Source organism: Vigna umbellata, chromosome 8, assembly GCF_029865625.1.
Source record: "Vigna umbellata cultivar VRB3 chromosome 8, Vumbellata_1.0, whole genome shotgun sequence".
NCBI classification, from domain to species: Eukaryota; Viridiplantae; Streptophyta; class Magnoliopsida; order Fabales; family Fabaceae; genus Vigna; species Vigna umbellata.
The window spans coordinates 31,390,869-31,408,840 of NC_142172.1; the positions used below are offsets into that span (position 1 = coordinate 31,390,869).

The 17,972-nt window shown below is 30.3% G+C and overlaps 1 protein-coding gene across 2 annotated transcripts; it reads right to left on the reverse strand.

Annotated features, from left to right (window-relative positions):
• Nucleotides 1-899: 899 nt before the first annotated feature.
• On the reverse strand, nucleotides 900-4,180 carry LOC124829714 (ADP-ribosylation factor-like). Of its 2 annotated transcripts, XM_088096187.1 has the most exons (7): nucleotides 4,023-4,180; nucleotides 3,415-3,573; nucleotides 2,893-2,963; nucleotides 1,643-1,762; nucleotides 1,417-1,535; nucleotides 1,240-1,321; nucleotides 900-1,143 (listed from the first exon to the last, which is right to left on the reverse strand). In XM_088096187.1, exons 2-7 carry the CDS (start codon nucleotides 3,560-3,562, stop codon nucleotides 1,138-1,140), a joined length of 546 nt encoding a protein of 181 aa, XP_087952313.1. In that variant the 5' UTR covers nucleotides 3,563-3,573; nucleotides 4,023-4,180; the 3' UTR covers nucleotides 900-1,137. The 2 variants fall into 2 exon arrangements, with proteins under 2 accessions (XP_087952313.1, XP_047159234.1); XM_047303278.2 differs by lacking the exon at nucleotides 900-1,143 and having other exon boundaries at nucleotides 1,210-1,321.
• Between the last annotated feature and the right edge of the window lie 13,792 nt (nucleotides 4,181-17,972).

Below are 17,972 nucleotides of genomic sequence, written 5' to 3' on the forward strand. Positions count from 1 at the left end.
GGATTATATGTTCCACAGTAGAGGGGTGTATGGGAAGGGGAATTCTAGAATACGTTATCCGGATTAGGTGTTCAACAATAGAGTAAAATTTTTCCAGAATAAAGAATCCGGAATACGTTTCCGAATCTGGAAGCACAATCAGGATTGGACATTCTGGAAGACAGAAAATAACCCACCCGGTCTCCCTGTCCACCGTATTCAACCAACCACATCTCGCAAAAAAGCAGAAATATTCACCCCAAAAGACCCACACCCCACCTTTTGTAAAATCTTACAAATTTACCTTGATAAAAAGAGAAGCAACGAAGGATGTGCAACGAACGAGTTCAAACGAAGGAGGTGTAGTTCCTCTGAATCAACACGCTCCACCTTCTGTCAACACACACCGTGCAGCACGACGAAAACAGGGAGAGGGGTGCAAGAGTTCAGCGCTTCATTGATGCAGACAAAGATGGTCACTGTGGGAAGAGGGAGGTCCACACCTTCGTCTAAAAAATAACAATGGAGGTGCACCAAAGCAGCACCACCAACAACGGGAGAGGAGAGGAAGGGAGCTGCGGCAGCGCAAGGTTAAAAATTGGGCCTGTGAAATTAGGATTTTGTTTTTACTATTTACTCAGGGACGGAATGGGTATTTTAAAAAATTAGGAGGGTGCAGGAAGTGGCAGCCCGCTTGTTAAGTTGAAATAGGGTTCACGTGTTCCATTAATCAATGGCTTAATTGAGTGCAGTCTTGCTACATGCATATCTTATAGTTCTACTTGGGCCCAAATTATCATCGAAAAGAAAGAGATGGTTTAGGACTAAGATCAACGTCTTTCCTACAATTTGCCATTGGCCCATGCCACAATCAAGACCAGTGGTCTTAAGAATTTAAGAGACGTATTGTATATGTACCGTACGCATAATACGAGGCTTTATATAAATTCAATTGATTTCACAAATCAAATCGTAAACAATGCTATTTGGTTATACATGGAAAAAAAAAATCAAATTATTCCTCAGTAACAGACCGCTGTTCTTTTTGAAGAAAAATAATACATGGCCGAACAATGAAAATCTAAGGACAAGAAAATCATAAAAGCAGAGATGGGCGAAGTAAACTCAACTTCCTTGCATCCTTCAACTAATAAATCTCTATGCCTGCAAATCATTTAAAACAGAAAAAGTATCAGTCAAAGATTTAAGATGTAATTTAAAGTGCCCAGTTTGCAAATCCTCCACTCATTTGGTATTAACCTTGTTTGCAATGTTGTTTGAGAGCCAGTCAAGTCCTTCATAGAGCCCTTCACCAGATGTGGCGCATGTGCTCTGGATATACCTGCATGTAGAGAACACGTAGTTGAGAATCAATAGTGAAAGCAGACAGATAAGGACGGTGAGGAAAAGAATGTTGGCAGCGAAATTCTAGTTTACCAGTGACGCTGGCGGAGGGAATGAAGGCCAAGCTTATCAGTGATCTCCGCAGCATTCATAGCATTTGGAAGATCTTGCTTGTTGGCAAAAACTAGAAGCACGGCATCTCTCAACTCATCCTACCAAAGTAAGATTATCCAATAACATCCAGAATTATTTTGAGAAATCAAACAGTATGAAATAAGATACCCTTTACATGTTCACTCATTCATGATCCAGTTGTTACCTCATTCAGCATTCTATGCAGCTCATCCCTAGCTTCAACAACTCGGTCCCTGTCATTGCTATCAACCACAAAGATAAGTCCTTGGGTATTTTGGAAGTAATGTCTCCACAATGGGCGGATCTACAAGGAAAAACATTGATGGTGAGTGCTGATGACTATCAGACTGAGAAAATGTTTGCAAAATAAATTGAAGAGGCATAATTAATGACAAGAGGTCAAAGGTAAAACAATTTGAGCTAGAGAGCTATCACATACACAAACCCTGTAAAGACTAAAGTTATAAATTGCATGATTGAGAACTTAATCACACTGGTCAGGCTGAGTACACCCCTGGTCTTGAAATAGAAAAATAGGCATAGGATTAGTTTGAGTAAACTTTTACCAAAGTACTTATAGGAGAAACTAAAATTAGTTTAAGAAAAAATTCAACTTTTAGAGAAACTAATGTAAGAAAGTTTCTATAAATTAGTTTATGTATAATCCCAACTAAATATAGAGGAGTTCATTTCATTTTCCCTTCTTATTTGCTTCTTCAAGTGGTTTAAGAAAGTTTAACTAACCAACAAAAGATAAGATAATAAGTTTCCATTCAACTCGTTTTGCGACATTGATTAACACAAAATTGTTACTATATTGGTATCGATCTACTAGACGTGACCTAGACCAGAGCATTCAAGGTTGTGGATGGTGAGATTTGTGATCAAGTTCATCATCATCACCCCCTATCGTCTAGGTATAAATTCACTTCCTTCTAGGGTATGTTGCTGATTTTCGGGATTAGTTTACCAAAGTCGGTGGTGCATTTCAAGTAGAGATCTAAAGCGAAATTGCAAACTCTAGTTTGCTAAGTATGATTCATCCCTTGGTCAGTTACACAGACCCCAGACCTCGAGTGCGTCAGCACAATGACGCTTATTCCGAAGTAGTGTCCAACAACCCAACCCATTGGGTACAATTACAAAATTAATGACTTGCACCTCAAAACAACAAACAGACTTTGAATCTCGTCTATATATCATCTTGGAGGAGTACCCCAAATGGGCATCCATTGACTCGCCACTAAAACTTACTCATCAAAACTCAATTTTGGAATGTAAACCACGTGATATGCATAGCAGTGCAAGCAAAGTTTCAGTAAATGATCACGCCATAAAATCAACAAAGGCAATGAGGACAGTTGCTAGGTCACCCATAACGAAGTACACTATAATGTCAGATGTTGGACATGAAGATGCAGGGAGAGTAAATACCTTGTCTTGGCCTCCCACATCCCAAACAGTGAAGCTGATGTTCTTATATTCCACAGTTTCCACATTAAACCCTGCGTCAAATGAAGTATTAGCAGAATCTCACAAGGTACTTATTATTAGGAGAGCAAGATATTGCATTATCATGCCAACAATGATAGTGGATATATTACATCTAGGCTAAGCACATTGATCGATACCGTTTTCAGTACACAGCAAAGAACAATAGATAGACTATACTTCTTCCACCTCCATATATAATAATTAAAAACTTGTAAAGTAAGGTTAATCTAGTACCAGAAGATCTTAAGGCTAGCCTGAACAGATCAAGAAAAGTTGAAGGAAAAAATATAATATGAGCATCAAATGAACGGAAAGGGACAGAAGAGGCCAAATCCGGAATTGATCCCACGTTAGATATATCGATCCCTCCATCAGTTGAATTAGTTACTAATGTCCTCTCTATACTCTAACCCATTGCATCAGTCAATACAGATCGAAGTAGAAAGAACAAATGAAACTTACCAATGGTGGGAATGGTGGTTACAATCTCTCCCAGCTTGAGCTTGTACAGAATGGTGGTCTTACCCGCAGCATCGAGACCGACCATGAGTATACGCATCTCTTTCTTGGCAAACAGCCGGCTGAACAACTTGGTGAAGGACAGCCCCATTTTCAACGATTCTGAGTGCACAAATCACCGCACAACAACACCAGTCCATTCAATTCAAATTTCAACCGCAACAAATCAAATCCAAACAAAAATAACCACAATCAGAAATATACAACATGTAAAATGAACGGGAATCAGACAGTGCTGAATCCATGACCAACCAGAAATAAGTTCCGATCTGACAGAGAGATCGATAAATAAAAGAAAACAAGGTGGATATTAAAATCGTGCGATCTCACGACACGCGATGCAGATCAAGCGAGCACACAGCCAGATCGTAAATCAAGATACGAGAAATCGCGAAACTAATCAAGGATGAAGTAAAAGATTATCAAATCAGACGAAATTGGATGGTAAAACAGAAAAATGCAAAGCAAAGAAAGAATAAATAATAGGATATGAGGTAGTGAAGATGGAAATGGCGAGGAGATCTACTGAAAGGGGAGAGAGCGAAACATACCTTGAGAGGAAGAGAGATATGCTTGGGAAGAAGGAGGAGGCAGATCTCTTCTCTTTGCGACAAAGAGAAAAGAATGGAAGTGGTCTCAGATGAAGGCCTTCGCTGATTTATAGAACGCGGACAAAGATCCAAAATTTCTGTACGTCGTCGTTTATTCGGTCCACTTCGTATTTCGGTTTACCACTTTACGCTCGTTAAGTTAACCCACTTTTTTAAAATAAAAATAAACGAGAATATTCGATATTTTTCCCAATGCATGAATTACATTCTTAAATTTCCCACTTCTCTGTTTAATTTAAGCATTTTGTCTTACTGATATCTTTTAAACTTAAAAAAAGTGCTTCAATTTAATTCGTTTCAATATAAATTAGCTTGTTAAGAACTTTTTCTTCAATATAACCTTAAATAACAGTTTGACCATTTGACCTTCTAAGAGTGAAATAATTGCTTCAATTTTGGCAATTAATTACCAACAAGTCCATATCTGAATCCGTGATCATTTCATCTTCAAGTATTTTATTATAAAATCGGTTTAAACTTACTCCGTTAACGTTTAATCTTAAAAAATATTGATTCTTTTTCAAGTAATTCCACGTTAAGCAGTGACATAAAGATTTTATTAAAAAAATAAAAAATAAAAAGGAAAGAAAAATCATGGAAGAAATAAAATTACACAAAACTTACAAAAACAATATTTATTATGGAAAAAACAAAAAACTCATGATTTTCTTCAAAAAAAAAATTACTTAATACTTTAAATCCCATATATTAGGTAAAACGTGAGCACATTAAAAAAAACTTATCGTTAGTTAATCTTTTCATATTTCAAAAAAAATCAAGTTTTTGTATTAATCCTTTTGACCTACTCTTATTAGATTCTTTTTTTTATTGCACTTGTTCATCATTCTTTTCAGTGGTAAAATCTTTTCTTCCATCAAACATATTAGTCATTTAAAAATTATTTTTAATGATTTTACAAAACAAACCTCTTTATATATATTAAAAGATTAGAAACTGTGGTTAAAGTATTGAGAATTTAATTTAATTATTATGTGAAAATTATTTATAATGATAATGACATTCTTTTAAAGGATACATACCATAATAAATTACATTTACAAATCATACTAAATAAAATTTTAGATTTCATAATTAAAATTTACATTTCAATACCAATGAGTTAAATAGTAAAAGTTTCCTTAATTTCTATCAATTTCATAATTTTCAAATTTCAACATTATTTTTTTATCAACGCTAAATTTATATGATAATAATATTTAGTAAATTAAAGAATTATTTTTTTAATATAATATTATATTCACCATTAGATAATTTCTTTTAAGAAGCTTAATGCACCACAATTCAAATAAATGTATAGAGTTTAAGTTTTTAATTTATTTTTTGACTTAATCTAACTTAGTATTTATGAATTTCTAAATAAGTTTTTACAACTATTGTTATATGTATGTGCTTAGGACGTCAAAAAGTAACTTGAATAAAATGAATAAAATGGCAAATTGGCATGGGAGTAAAAGAACGGAAAGAAATGTATCACAACAAAGTAGGATTGAGAAAAAGAATCAAGGGAAAGTGTCGAGAAAGGTTTGTTTGAGACAAAAAAAACATTAAGAGAAACATGATTGAGACAGAGAAAGGCATCAAGAGAAGTGTAAATTGATACAAAGTTTTAAATTAGATCGAGATACATGTTATATACAAATAACTATTGCAGAATGTGGAAATTATGAGAATATCTCACATAATGTGGATAGTTTAAGGCAATTACTTTATTTTATGTATTTTTTTCTTTTATTTTATTTGTCAAGTAATTATTAGAAAAGAAGAAGAAATATAAATATGTAGTTCAAATGTAAACAAAATGTGACAAATTGTGATATAATTTCAAATAGTATCATAAAGTCATGAACACGACAAATGGTTAATTCAATGTTGGTTATAACAATTTTGGTCATCGTTTTCAATTTTTTACCTTACAAATTTTTGTTTTACTCTTAATAATTTATTTTATCACAATTTACATTTTTACAAAACCTTTATTTTCGCTTGCTTCTTCATTCATCGTTCTCCAATTTTATTTTTTAATCATCTACCATTATGCTTTTAAAGAAAAAAAATACCAAAAATATATGATTGTTGTAGGGAAATTCACTAACTATTGATTGAGGTTCTCGTTAGAAAATAATTAAGTGATTTGAAGATATTATGACCCGAATTTGCCATATAAGTGAGTTATACATGAATTTAAAATTCATAGTGGTCTCATAAACAACCTGTGGTAATAAATTCGAGTTGAGTTCAAATTTTTCTAGCTTGCTAATAAATGAGTCAGGTTGGATTGACTCACTTGGATTGACTCACTAAGTGGTCAATCACCCGTGGTGAGTCGTTTTGACAGCACCACCTCAAGGTAATCATCATTAAAACCCCTCATTAATGCAGCATAAAAGTTAAAAGGACAAGTGTTTGAGTAAGTTCAGAGGATAAAACTCTTAAAGGTAAACAACAAATGTTACCCTTCCCAAAGTTGACCATTTAAAGCTTGATGAGCCCGCAATCCACCTATATGAAAGTCATCTTAAACTCGACCAAGCGACTCGATCATCATTGCAACAAAGTCTTTCACTCTTTTTCTAGTAACTTGGATGAAACTCGGTCAAGAAAAATATCTTAACACATATACACACATTAAAACTTTTGAGCTTTGTGGAGCTTGTGTACATGCTCAACCTGTATCCATCCTTAGCCTATGAAAGAGGCTTTAACTTCCTAATTAAAGCTAAAAGAATTTCACAAATAAATAAGCATTCAATATATATATAGAGAGACGTTCTGGTCATACTTTATGAAATTATTATTCACCATTATTAACAAAATGTTTAATCATAGTGACCATATTTTCTTAATTCCATATAAGGAATTCGATTAGGAAAGTACCACTCACTGAATCACTTCTCACACTTTCACTTATATCTTAAACAGATAAAAAGGAAGAAGTTCTTAATTAAGCATAAGAGAGTCTTTTGCTGGTGAATATTTCCTTATCGTAACCAACTTAACTAACAAAGACATCTTCAAAATTCTGCCACGTTTCTCATCAAATCTAGAATCCAAATTCAATAAAACTCAATACTTATCTTAATCTGATTTCATTCCTAATATCCTTCATTTAGTAAATTAGTAAAAGAGTGAACTTAATTAAAAAATATAAAAAAATTAATATGGAATTACCAAAAAAATTTAATAGAGAAGTTTAGTTAAAATATCCAAATTTATTTTGAAATTAAAATCTATTAAACCTAAAATTTAATATTATAGCTATATTAGTTATTACTAAACAAAATAAATTATTTGTTCTGAAATTAAATAGAACTTTATTGAATCTACAAATAACATATTATTATATCTTTGTTTAATAATATCGTATATCTAAAATATGTTTAATATAATAATGAATATATTATATCTTTGTTTAATGATATCGTATATCTAAAATATGTTTGATATAATAATGAATATATTCTAATAATTTTTTAGTTGTGACATTAAGTTCTAATGTGACGTTTTAAAATAATTTTTTCAGTTGATGTCAATAAAACTAAATGTGATATTAACAGTTTTTAATTAGTGTGAACTATTTGCCTCTCTTTCTATTTTCTAATTACTAACGAGTGTGGAATTTAATACTATCAGGATTCAAATTGAAATTGTCTCGTTAGAAAAAAGAACACTAAAAAACACCAATGGATGATGAGAAGGGTATGTTAAGAGGGTTACTCCCTCCAACACCACATATTACTCTCTGCCTCACCACATTTCCATTTTGTTCTCAAAATCAACGAGGAATTTGTTTGGCCTTCAACGAATTTTGTTAAACGAAAATCAAGATTTGTTTGACCTTTTGAACGATTTTCTTTTATACAAAATAAATAATTATAATTAAATTAATAAATAACTTAAAATCTAAAATTATATACTAGACACAAAAATTTATACAAAAAAATAAAATTAATAAACTAAAAGGCAATAAACGGATATGTAAGATCCATTGGACCTTCAACGGATCTTGACATTCGTCGATGGAAATCAAGATTCGTTGGAGGTCGAACGAATCTCTCATATCCGTGCAAACCTGTGTTTGGCTTATTCTACGTTTTTCAAACAACAACACATCGATATCAACAATTTTGGGGCGAAATCAACCATAAACCACACTCTTCTTCCCGAACCAACGATCTTTAGAGCCAACTCAGTGACAATAGAAGCATCAGAAATGGAGGAGAAAACGGAAATCACAAATAAGAGAAGTATTATAACATCATGTTACTTTACTTTTAGAAACCTAAGATTTAATTTAAATTCTCTTCTCTTATTATTATTTTTGGGTCGCTAAAATTTTGATTTCAAATCTGTCCATCAATGGTCTTGTAGCCCAAATTCAAACAAAACCAAAACAAGTTCCAAGTTCAGCTCGTTATCTTCAAAAGGGAGTTGTTCTCTCCACCACCCCGGATGCTTCCTATACCTCTCCACTATTTTTTTAATTCCAAAAATATCTTACATTAATTTAATTTTTATCATTTAACTTTATTTATCTTTTTTAAAAATACCCTCTCCTGAATTTTAGCAGGCATTGTGTATTTAACGTTCATAAAAAAAAGAAGACAATCTTTTAACTACACCAACCAATGTTGTAAAGGAATTTGCTGGCTAAAACATTAAGTAATCTAAGGTTTAATTGGAGTTATGCATATTTTGTTGAGATTTAGATCCTTCGACGTTCTTAAGGAAGAGAATATGGTCCTCCTAAAAACAAAGAAACATTTTTCTAATATAACTAACAATAAGAAATCCATTAGTAATAAATCAGCATTTCTTTCTCTCTTATACCACAACAATAAAATAGAAAACATGAAACTAACAACGTAAGGAATTAGTTGAAGTATTATAAAATTATGAGTAAGCGAAGGGATTTACTAAAATTATAAAACGAACTAATCCAGACACCTTATTACATGATTCTTTGAAATAATACAGAGATGATTGAACAGAGTAATGTATAAGGAAAGTAACAACATTTTGTGCAGATTAAAGGATTGAGAAGCAACCCCAACCTAAACCACCTAAACCACTAGATTAGAGAATTGTTAGGGAAAAGTGGTGAGTTTATAAGATAAGAGACAAAGCGTAGGTAATGAAACCGAATTGGAAAAAAAGAGATAGCTAAATTGAATCAAGAATGTGAAGAAGAGGAGGTGGTTCTCTGCCAATCATGAAGTCGTACCTAAGAAAAGGACAGCGAGGAATGTGATAAAAGTGAATATAACAAAATTAGCAGTGAGTGAGAATGAATTTGAATCGGATTACCAGAAAGAAATGGCGGAAAACACGCCTGAAGTAGCAATGGTCTGAAGGAGAGTAAGCTTCTTCTCCATTCAACCCTCTCTTTTCTTTTTCAGTTACCAATCTTCACTCCACACTCACGCATGAATCCAATTCCACTGCAACATCCTTTAACCTAGACCTTCAAACTGGCATGACGACGTCCGTTTATCCTTCAACGTCGATATCCGTGGATGTTATCGACATCCGTTTAAAAATACAGATATTCATGTCCGTTTAAATATCGTTTAAATAACACTAAAGGATAAAAGAGGAAATAGAAAGAGGAATGTAGGAAAGGAAAGGTGCAGAAAACACTGTGTAGTGGTAGAGGGAGTAACTCCCTGTCTTCAATCTGCCAGCCCAAAATAGAATTCCAACGCTGGCCTACAGGCCCAGGCCCAACACTGATTGCAACAGCAAACCCTAAACGCAACATCGCCACCCATGGTTGCTCCACTGGTACAACCACCACAGCCACCACAGAACAGAGACAATGAGCATCAGAACCCAAATGGAATTTCCCCAATTTATATTCTAAAAAAAACCTTTTAATCTCTTGTGATATAGAATTCAATACGTGAATTCTTATAGCACTTAATTACGTGAATTCTTACAGAATTCACTTTCGTATAATCCAATTGCTTGAATTCCAAACAGATATTAACACAATCATACGCAATAAAAAATGCAATTTATTTATGATTAAAAGGATCAACCAAAAATTCAAAAATCATCTTACCAGAAATATTCAATTATGATATTAAGCATTCAATTAAATTAACCACCGTTTAAATGCAAAAGTAATTTTTCATAATCATAAAATATACTTAAGGAAATGTCCACATTCATCATACAATAAAGAAAAAGTAAGTTTTTCATAAGATTGAAGATCAATCAATCACATATGTACGTTGCTATTTTTTAAAAATATTTTCTCCTCTTCAATCTTTCTATCTCACAGTGCTCTATCCTAAAATAAAATAAAGATTTATCATAAATCTATCTCCATATGATTTGAACACCTGAGAGGGTGTGAGCTGCGACAATGAAAAAGAGAAATAGGAAAAGAGGAAGAAGAAAAATTTCTCTAGTGTAAAGGTGTAGAGGTTGGGACAGTGAGGATTGAAAGTGAATGAGATTAGATTAGAGTTTTCTATGATGTAGGGGTATGGGAGCTGGGTAATAAAGAGTGAAAGAAAGTGAAATTCTATTAGGATTTTAAATTAAAATAAGTAAAAGTAAAAAATAAATATTTAAATAAGATGAATTTTGAAAATAAAAAAAATTAAGAAAGTAACCAAAAGGTTCAACACGCCTCGTTTGCAGTGGCACACATTGGGCTTGCTCCCAACACTATCATGAAACTGACGTTTCTTCCTGCACCTCACATTACTTTTGTCAGTATTCCCAAAATTTAACTAATATCCCATTTTACCCTTTATAATGTTGTTTGTAAAATAATTTTATATTCTTGAAATGAGTAATCTGGTGTGTATTTACAGAATCCGGTGACATATTCTGAATAGTTCATTCCGGCATGCACAACCCATGTCGGGGCAGGCGTGGAAAGCGAGGTTGCCTACCCATCTTGTTCCCACCTTTTTTCCTCTTTAAATTCCACCACTTCAAATCGCCTCATTCCCCTCCCCACTACCCGACAACGCCGACCCTGTCTCCTTCTTGTTCCAGGCCACTCGAGCAGCCGCCGGAACCTCCAGCTACGTCAACATCACCAACCTTAATTATTTAAAAATTATCATTGATATTAATAACAATTATCATTATGTGGACGTATTTATTACACGTATACTGACTTCTAATACATGGAGCAGCCTTGAATCTCCAAAAGCCCAACACCATCTTCGTTTGGAACCTCATAGACGTGGCAGGTTGAAAGTTGCAGCTTCAGGATATGTTCCAGATTGAAAAAAAAAAAAAAAAGTTCCGGTCCGATATTGATAAATTGAGCACAATTTTGGATTGTCTAGTCTGGAACGCAATACCAGGAATAGTAAATATCTTTACAGGATTGACCGTTCTGGTTAGTATTCCCAGATCCGAGTAGTAGTTTTTAGAATGACCGTTTTGATTAATGTTAAATTATACTGAATTGACCGATCCGTTCAAAATCAACTAGATCCATCAATCCGAACAGTAAAAACGAGACTGTACTTACCAGAATGAACAATTCGAAACATGTCACCGGATTAGTCATTCCAGAAAGAGTACAATTAAGTTTATTATAAATTGTTTAAAAAGAAAATAATAAAGGGTAAATTAGGCATTATGCAAAATTTGGGAGTATTGAAAGAAAAACGTGGAGTAGAGAAACAAGCGTCTTGAGCAACACATTGTGAGTATAGTTTTTCTTTCTGGGGTCCTCTTCAACCTCTTGCGTCTAAGAAGTATAATTTTTCATCTTCCACCTCCAACGTCTCATCTTATATTTCCAAAAATTTTATTTTTAACCTCCTAACATCTCAACATTCACCTCCAACATTTTTAAAAGATTTATTTTTTAACTTTAATAAAAATATTTTTATTTTCCCTTTTCTTTTTATTAAAGACATTAATAAATATTTTTTTATTTTCTTTACCCCGTCTTAGTAATAATTTAATTTAATTTAAAATTTAAATATTAGTTAATAATTTTATGAAAACAAAAATTTTCCTAAACCTTGATTAAGAATTACAAAAACTCTCTTAACGCTTGATTAAGAGTCACAAACACTCTTCTAACCCTTAACTAGGAGACTTGTTTCAATACTTCAAATAATTTCATTTCATTTAGAGAATCAAGGTGAAAGAAAATATAAATACATTTTTCTCCTTCAACTTATAAATACATAATTGATCATAACAATATTATCTCATTAACCTAGTCCTCCACTATAAAACATAAAAGTTATCTTAATAATCTTACAATACTTAATAGTCAAGATTAAGTATAATTTAAATACATTTAACTCAACCTTTAATAAGTTAAAATTTGCACCAATTATATATTAACTTTTGTTTTATATTCTGATTCTGTTTATTTACGGAATAAAAGTCATGGGTCCTGAGTGCAATTTAATTTTCACACCGTTTCACTGTAAATAAAGTTCGTTATGTTTCCTTGTTGGCATAACTTGATTGGTGTGGGTTGCGACGATATTTATGTGTTAATCTATTTTAGTATACTCTAACTCATTTCGCTTTGTTTGCCAATCCAATACGTACTAAATAAAATAAGATAAACAGACCTTGTTGATTATTTTAAAAAAAAAATTAAAAAAATATTTTTTTTATATTATTTGAATGATGTAAACATATAATAATATCATAACTTAAATCATTAACATTTATAAATTAAGTTTAAAAAAAATAACTCACAAAGATTTGTAATCCACCTAATCATAGCTGCTCAATCTGATTTACCTATTTTTGGCAGATTAATAACATCTGGTTGAGTCGAAACAGACAAAACTGATGCGTTACTTATTATTGGCTCTCTCTAACACTAAATTTAATAAGAATTTATAAATATAAATCAGAAATAAAAATCGACCTAATGAATTATACATGTCTTAATGTATAATAAGTTTATTAAATAAAGACTGAAATAATAAATTATACATGTCATAATTTATAATGAATTCATTAACTACATGTGTTGAGCGGGTAAAATATCTTTTATCTGTCATGTAAGATCAATATAAAATTTTTTTTAAGATTTAGTTTCACTATGTATCAAAAGAAGAAGTTAAAACGAATGTACAATTATATCTTTTAAAAGACTAAGTTTTGTATTTCTTTAGAGTAAAAAATAATCGTGGAAAAGTGGAGGGATTATAAATATATTAAGCTTTATATTAAATAAAAAAAATTACTAAATGGAAAAAGAAACAACTTCTCGAGAAATTTGACAACATTTTCAGGATAACAAGATTCAGAAAAACAACTACCGTTAAAAAAAACATCAACGGTTCCAACTATCCAAATGCGTAGTTATGCAAAGAAAATTTCATGCTTTTTAGTCATTTCGTTTGATAGGTATAGTAGTCATAAGTTAACAACGTTCTTGAATGTTTATAATGTAATTTCTTATTTTAGTATTACATTAATACTTATTAGTTCTATTAATCACTTTATAACAAGCATATAATTTATATAAATAAAGTTATGTTAATAGTCTTATTTCGAATAAATTTTTTCAAAAACAATCATCAAAACGAATTTAATTACATTTTATACATATTTACAAATATCTATACAAAATTAAGTTATTCTCATTTTCTTACTAATGAGCACTTTCATCTATAATATTATCTACTCATGTGTAATTATTATCATATGAAAATCACATCCAACAAAATGAGATAAGTTAATATAATTTTACAAAATATGATCATTTCTAAAATAAAACATTTCATAAATTCATATCATATCAAGTCACACTCAATGATTATATACTCATTCAATGAAATAAAAAACACAACCATAAATATATTATATTATGAAAGATTTGTACACTGAATTAGACATAAAAACAATATACCTATCATATGACCTTTCAGTAAAATATAACATAAGTTTTTATTCTACTCGACCTCAAATATCAAGATTTAAGTCATGTTTTTCACACCACAACATAGGTCAAAAGAACTTGCCTTCATCACCTAAATACCTTCCACATACGTGAGTCCAACAATTTGTATAGTAAGGATCATTTGTCTCACAAACCTCATTTAACATATACCATATAATCATACAACATAGTGTGTCCTCATAGGAAATAATTACACTCATACCATACGTACATATATGAAAATTCAATAACTCTATATATTATGGAATAAGTCTTGACTATACTCGACTTCATATACCTCTTAGTCGATTATGACATAACCCTTGAGCCTAATCTATCTCCACCCACATCCACATAGCAAAAAAAATGAATCTCTTAATGACTAAGTACTAGAACAAAAGTCCAACAATTTCTCATAACGAGGTCATTCATCACCTAAAGACCCAACCACCTTCATATTTTCTTATGACAACAATATCATCCAATGACCTAAATCACAAGGAGCCATTTCCATCAAACTTGCCCAATGAGTAATTTGGTTTATTGGCTTCAACTGATGTTTCTCTCCCATTAGACCTTAATAAATACATTTTAGTTCTAAAACTAATATTTGCCATTATCATTGCTTTTATTTTGTTTATTTTTATTTTTTATTGATTTTTTATTATTACTTTTTAGATAATTAAGGTTTTTATTTAATAAATTGGGAAATATAAATATTTGGTTCTTATTTGTCAAAATATTGTACAAATAAATGAAACTCACTGAAGATTGAATAATATCTCAACTAAATATGTTATCAACAAATTGAGTTACTTCAATTATAAAAGTCAAACAAATAGAAATTACTAAAGTTTGAAGAATATCTTAACAAAACCAGTTCTTAACAGATTTTGATTACTTCAATTAAAAAAATCAAGTACAAATTTCAAGCCTAGTTCAATTTTCGCAAACTCGTCTAAATGTTATAAATATAAGCCTTGAAAGAGCTAGAAAACACACCCTTGGAGAAGAGGAAACTAAATCTAAGAAAGATACGACAAAGGCTCATTCTAGAGACTGGAGACATTGTTTATTATTCTTTTTTAGTAATCAAAATGTCTACGAGTAACTAAATCCCTAATTCACAGGGGTTGGACGTAATGCATCTTAACTCTCTGTTGATTGAAAAATAATTTGAGAAACCTGATTAGGATGGAACAACTAAATAGATTTCACATGTTAGACATAAATGTGAAACAATTAGTCATTCATAACATTAGAATGCTGAACTTAGTATGAACTTATGATAAAATTTGCTAAGACATTAGGGTTTTTATTATTAAAGTTTAGATTTGTCGTTAAGACTTTAGAGCTTGTTACATATGGTGTGAATGCTAGAATGGGAATTAGAAGTATATTCTTTGGTATTTTTACGTGGAATTAGATCATGAACTTCAACCTCGGTGAAGTTTTTATCGTATTATTAATTTCATTATTTTAAATTGCTTTATAGAATTTTAGAATTATTTTATTCAAAACTCAATATTTTTCTTATTATTTATACGATTTGGTACACTTATCAATTTTGTAACAAAAATATAATATTGTGAGTCAATTATCCAAACTAATAAATTTATCCTCAATTTAGTCCTTAATCACATCAAATTATTCAACTCCAAACATTCAACCAATACTCAATAATTAACTAGCATTTACACGCTTCATATCTCATCACAAGTATAATTTACACCATTAAGTCAACCAATTAACCAATTGGATAAAACCAAACAATCAAAAAGAATAATTTCTCTTATTTAATTTAAGCTTTTTTATCTCAATTAAGTTCGATCAACTCTATGTCAAACAAGATATTTTATTTATATACCAAAAAAACTCAAATCAATGATTTGAACACACCTTATTAATATAAAACGAACATAAATTTATCTTGAACTTTTTTTAGTCACATTCAATCAAAAAAAACACCTCATACATGTAAGACAAAACGAAAAAAAAAACAAAAAATGAGTTTACTCTCTTGAGGAATTTTTGATAAACTAGAATGATAATATTTTTTTCAAAATTATCATAATAATGCATTCTGATTTTGAAACAGATTAATATACTAGTTAAAAGCTTTCATAAAGGTAGTACATAAAAAGGAAAAAAAAATTAGAAAAAATTTAACATTTATAAAATGAGACCGACAAACTAATTTTTTATTTACAACTCGAACCTTTTATAATAAAACAATCAAATTTTATGTATAAAGTTATAAATTTATTTCTATTATTAAGTGCTTACTATATCTTTACATTTATTTACTTTTTATGATCTAAAATACTAAAAAGGAAAAGTTTTGAAATTTTAAGCCGAAGCTTACTGATATCCCCATTCTAGAGATCAATAATTTAGTTGTGTATGAATGAATAAATTTGACAATTTCATTCAAAATCTAATATAAAGAAACTTCGTTAAGAAAAGTAGAATTTGATACGAGTATCTGTTTAACAAAGTAAACGTGACTATTTAAGATTCAATTAAAGACTAACAAATTTTGTTAACTATTTTCATCAATTAAATGTATTTATTCATAGTTTTGTATTCCTGATGATTGGTATGTTTGATAGTCTGAATCGTAACTAGATTGTAACTTTATGACTGGTGGATTGGAGAAAGCAAAACAATCTTTTTTTTTCTTTTCTAACCATCATCAATGTCTTTGAGAGAGTTTGAGGATGAAATTTTCATATGACTTAATAATAAATTATTCTTAACCAATGTTATTGATTCCATAACTTCCTCTTTCTTTGAAAATTAGAAAAAGTAGTGGGGAATATATCTTCGTCGATAAAAAGATTCTTCCCCATTAAACATGTGCCATCAAGATTGTTCCAAGAATACATGTATTAAAAAAGTGTTCCGGGATAAAAACATTCTTCACTTACTATTTATTACTTTCTTTAAAGATAATAATTAAATATAATTGTTTTTACTTTGATTTTTTTTAAATAGCTTGTCCTAAATATTGAAATTAAACATTTCATTTTTCTCAATTTTTTTTCCACGAAATAAAATTTTATAATTTTATATAATAAATTTTCCTTATTTATTGGAGCACAAATGCTAAGCACCAAAAGTTCCTATTGACATGAAGAATTTAAAACGTTTCTTGTCAGATTCAACGGGAAGAAAACAACTAAATAATTCTAAAATTTGTTAAATAATTATTTTATTAAACCCTAAACACATGCATATTAAGGTATGTGTATTTATTATTTTATAAGTAATTAGTTATAAAATAGAAAATAATATAATTCAATATATATATATATATATATATATATATATATATAATTTTATGAAATAGTATTAGAAAAATCGTCTAATCATTATTTTTAAATAAGAAATTATTTAATCATTTCAAAATAAAAATTATATAATTAGAAGATAACGTAAAAAATTATCAAATAATACATTTCTTTTTATATAATGATATAAATATATAGTACTTACTAAATAAATTGTCCAAGAATATAATGTTGTTAAAAGGCAATATTCTCGTTTCCCTGCCTAACAAAGTGGTCCGTTACACGAAAAAACACTTATTTTATCTTTCTTCATATTCTTCTTTAGATTTAACGATAAGAAAAAAAAGTCAGAAATATTAACTATAGATATTATCAAGATTTTTTCACGTCCAAACTCAATTCTTCTTTAGATTATCTTTCTAACATCTAAACAAATCCCACTTTAACTAATAAAAATATATGAATTTTAACTCGCATATTATTTTCGTTACAACACAAGCATAAAATGACAGTGCTATTTTTACAATTATTACAAACATATATATGTCTTGGTTCACAAAGAATCGAAGTCTAAAGACGTCTATGACCTTGATTGTTTAGAGAACTGAGACCCTAAAGTACTTATGCTTCGGTTATGTCATGAATCGAGAAATAAAATAAATGAAAATATTTTTTTAAAAAGCT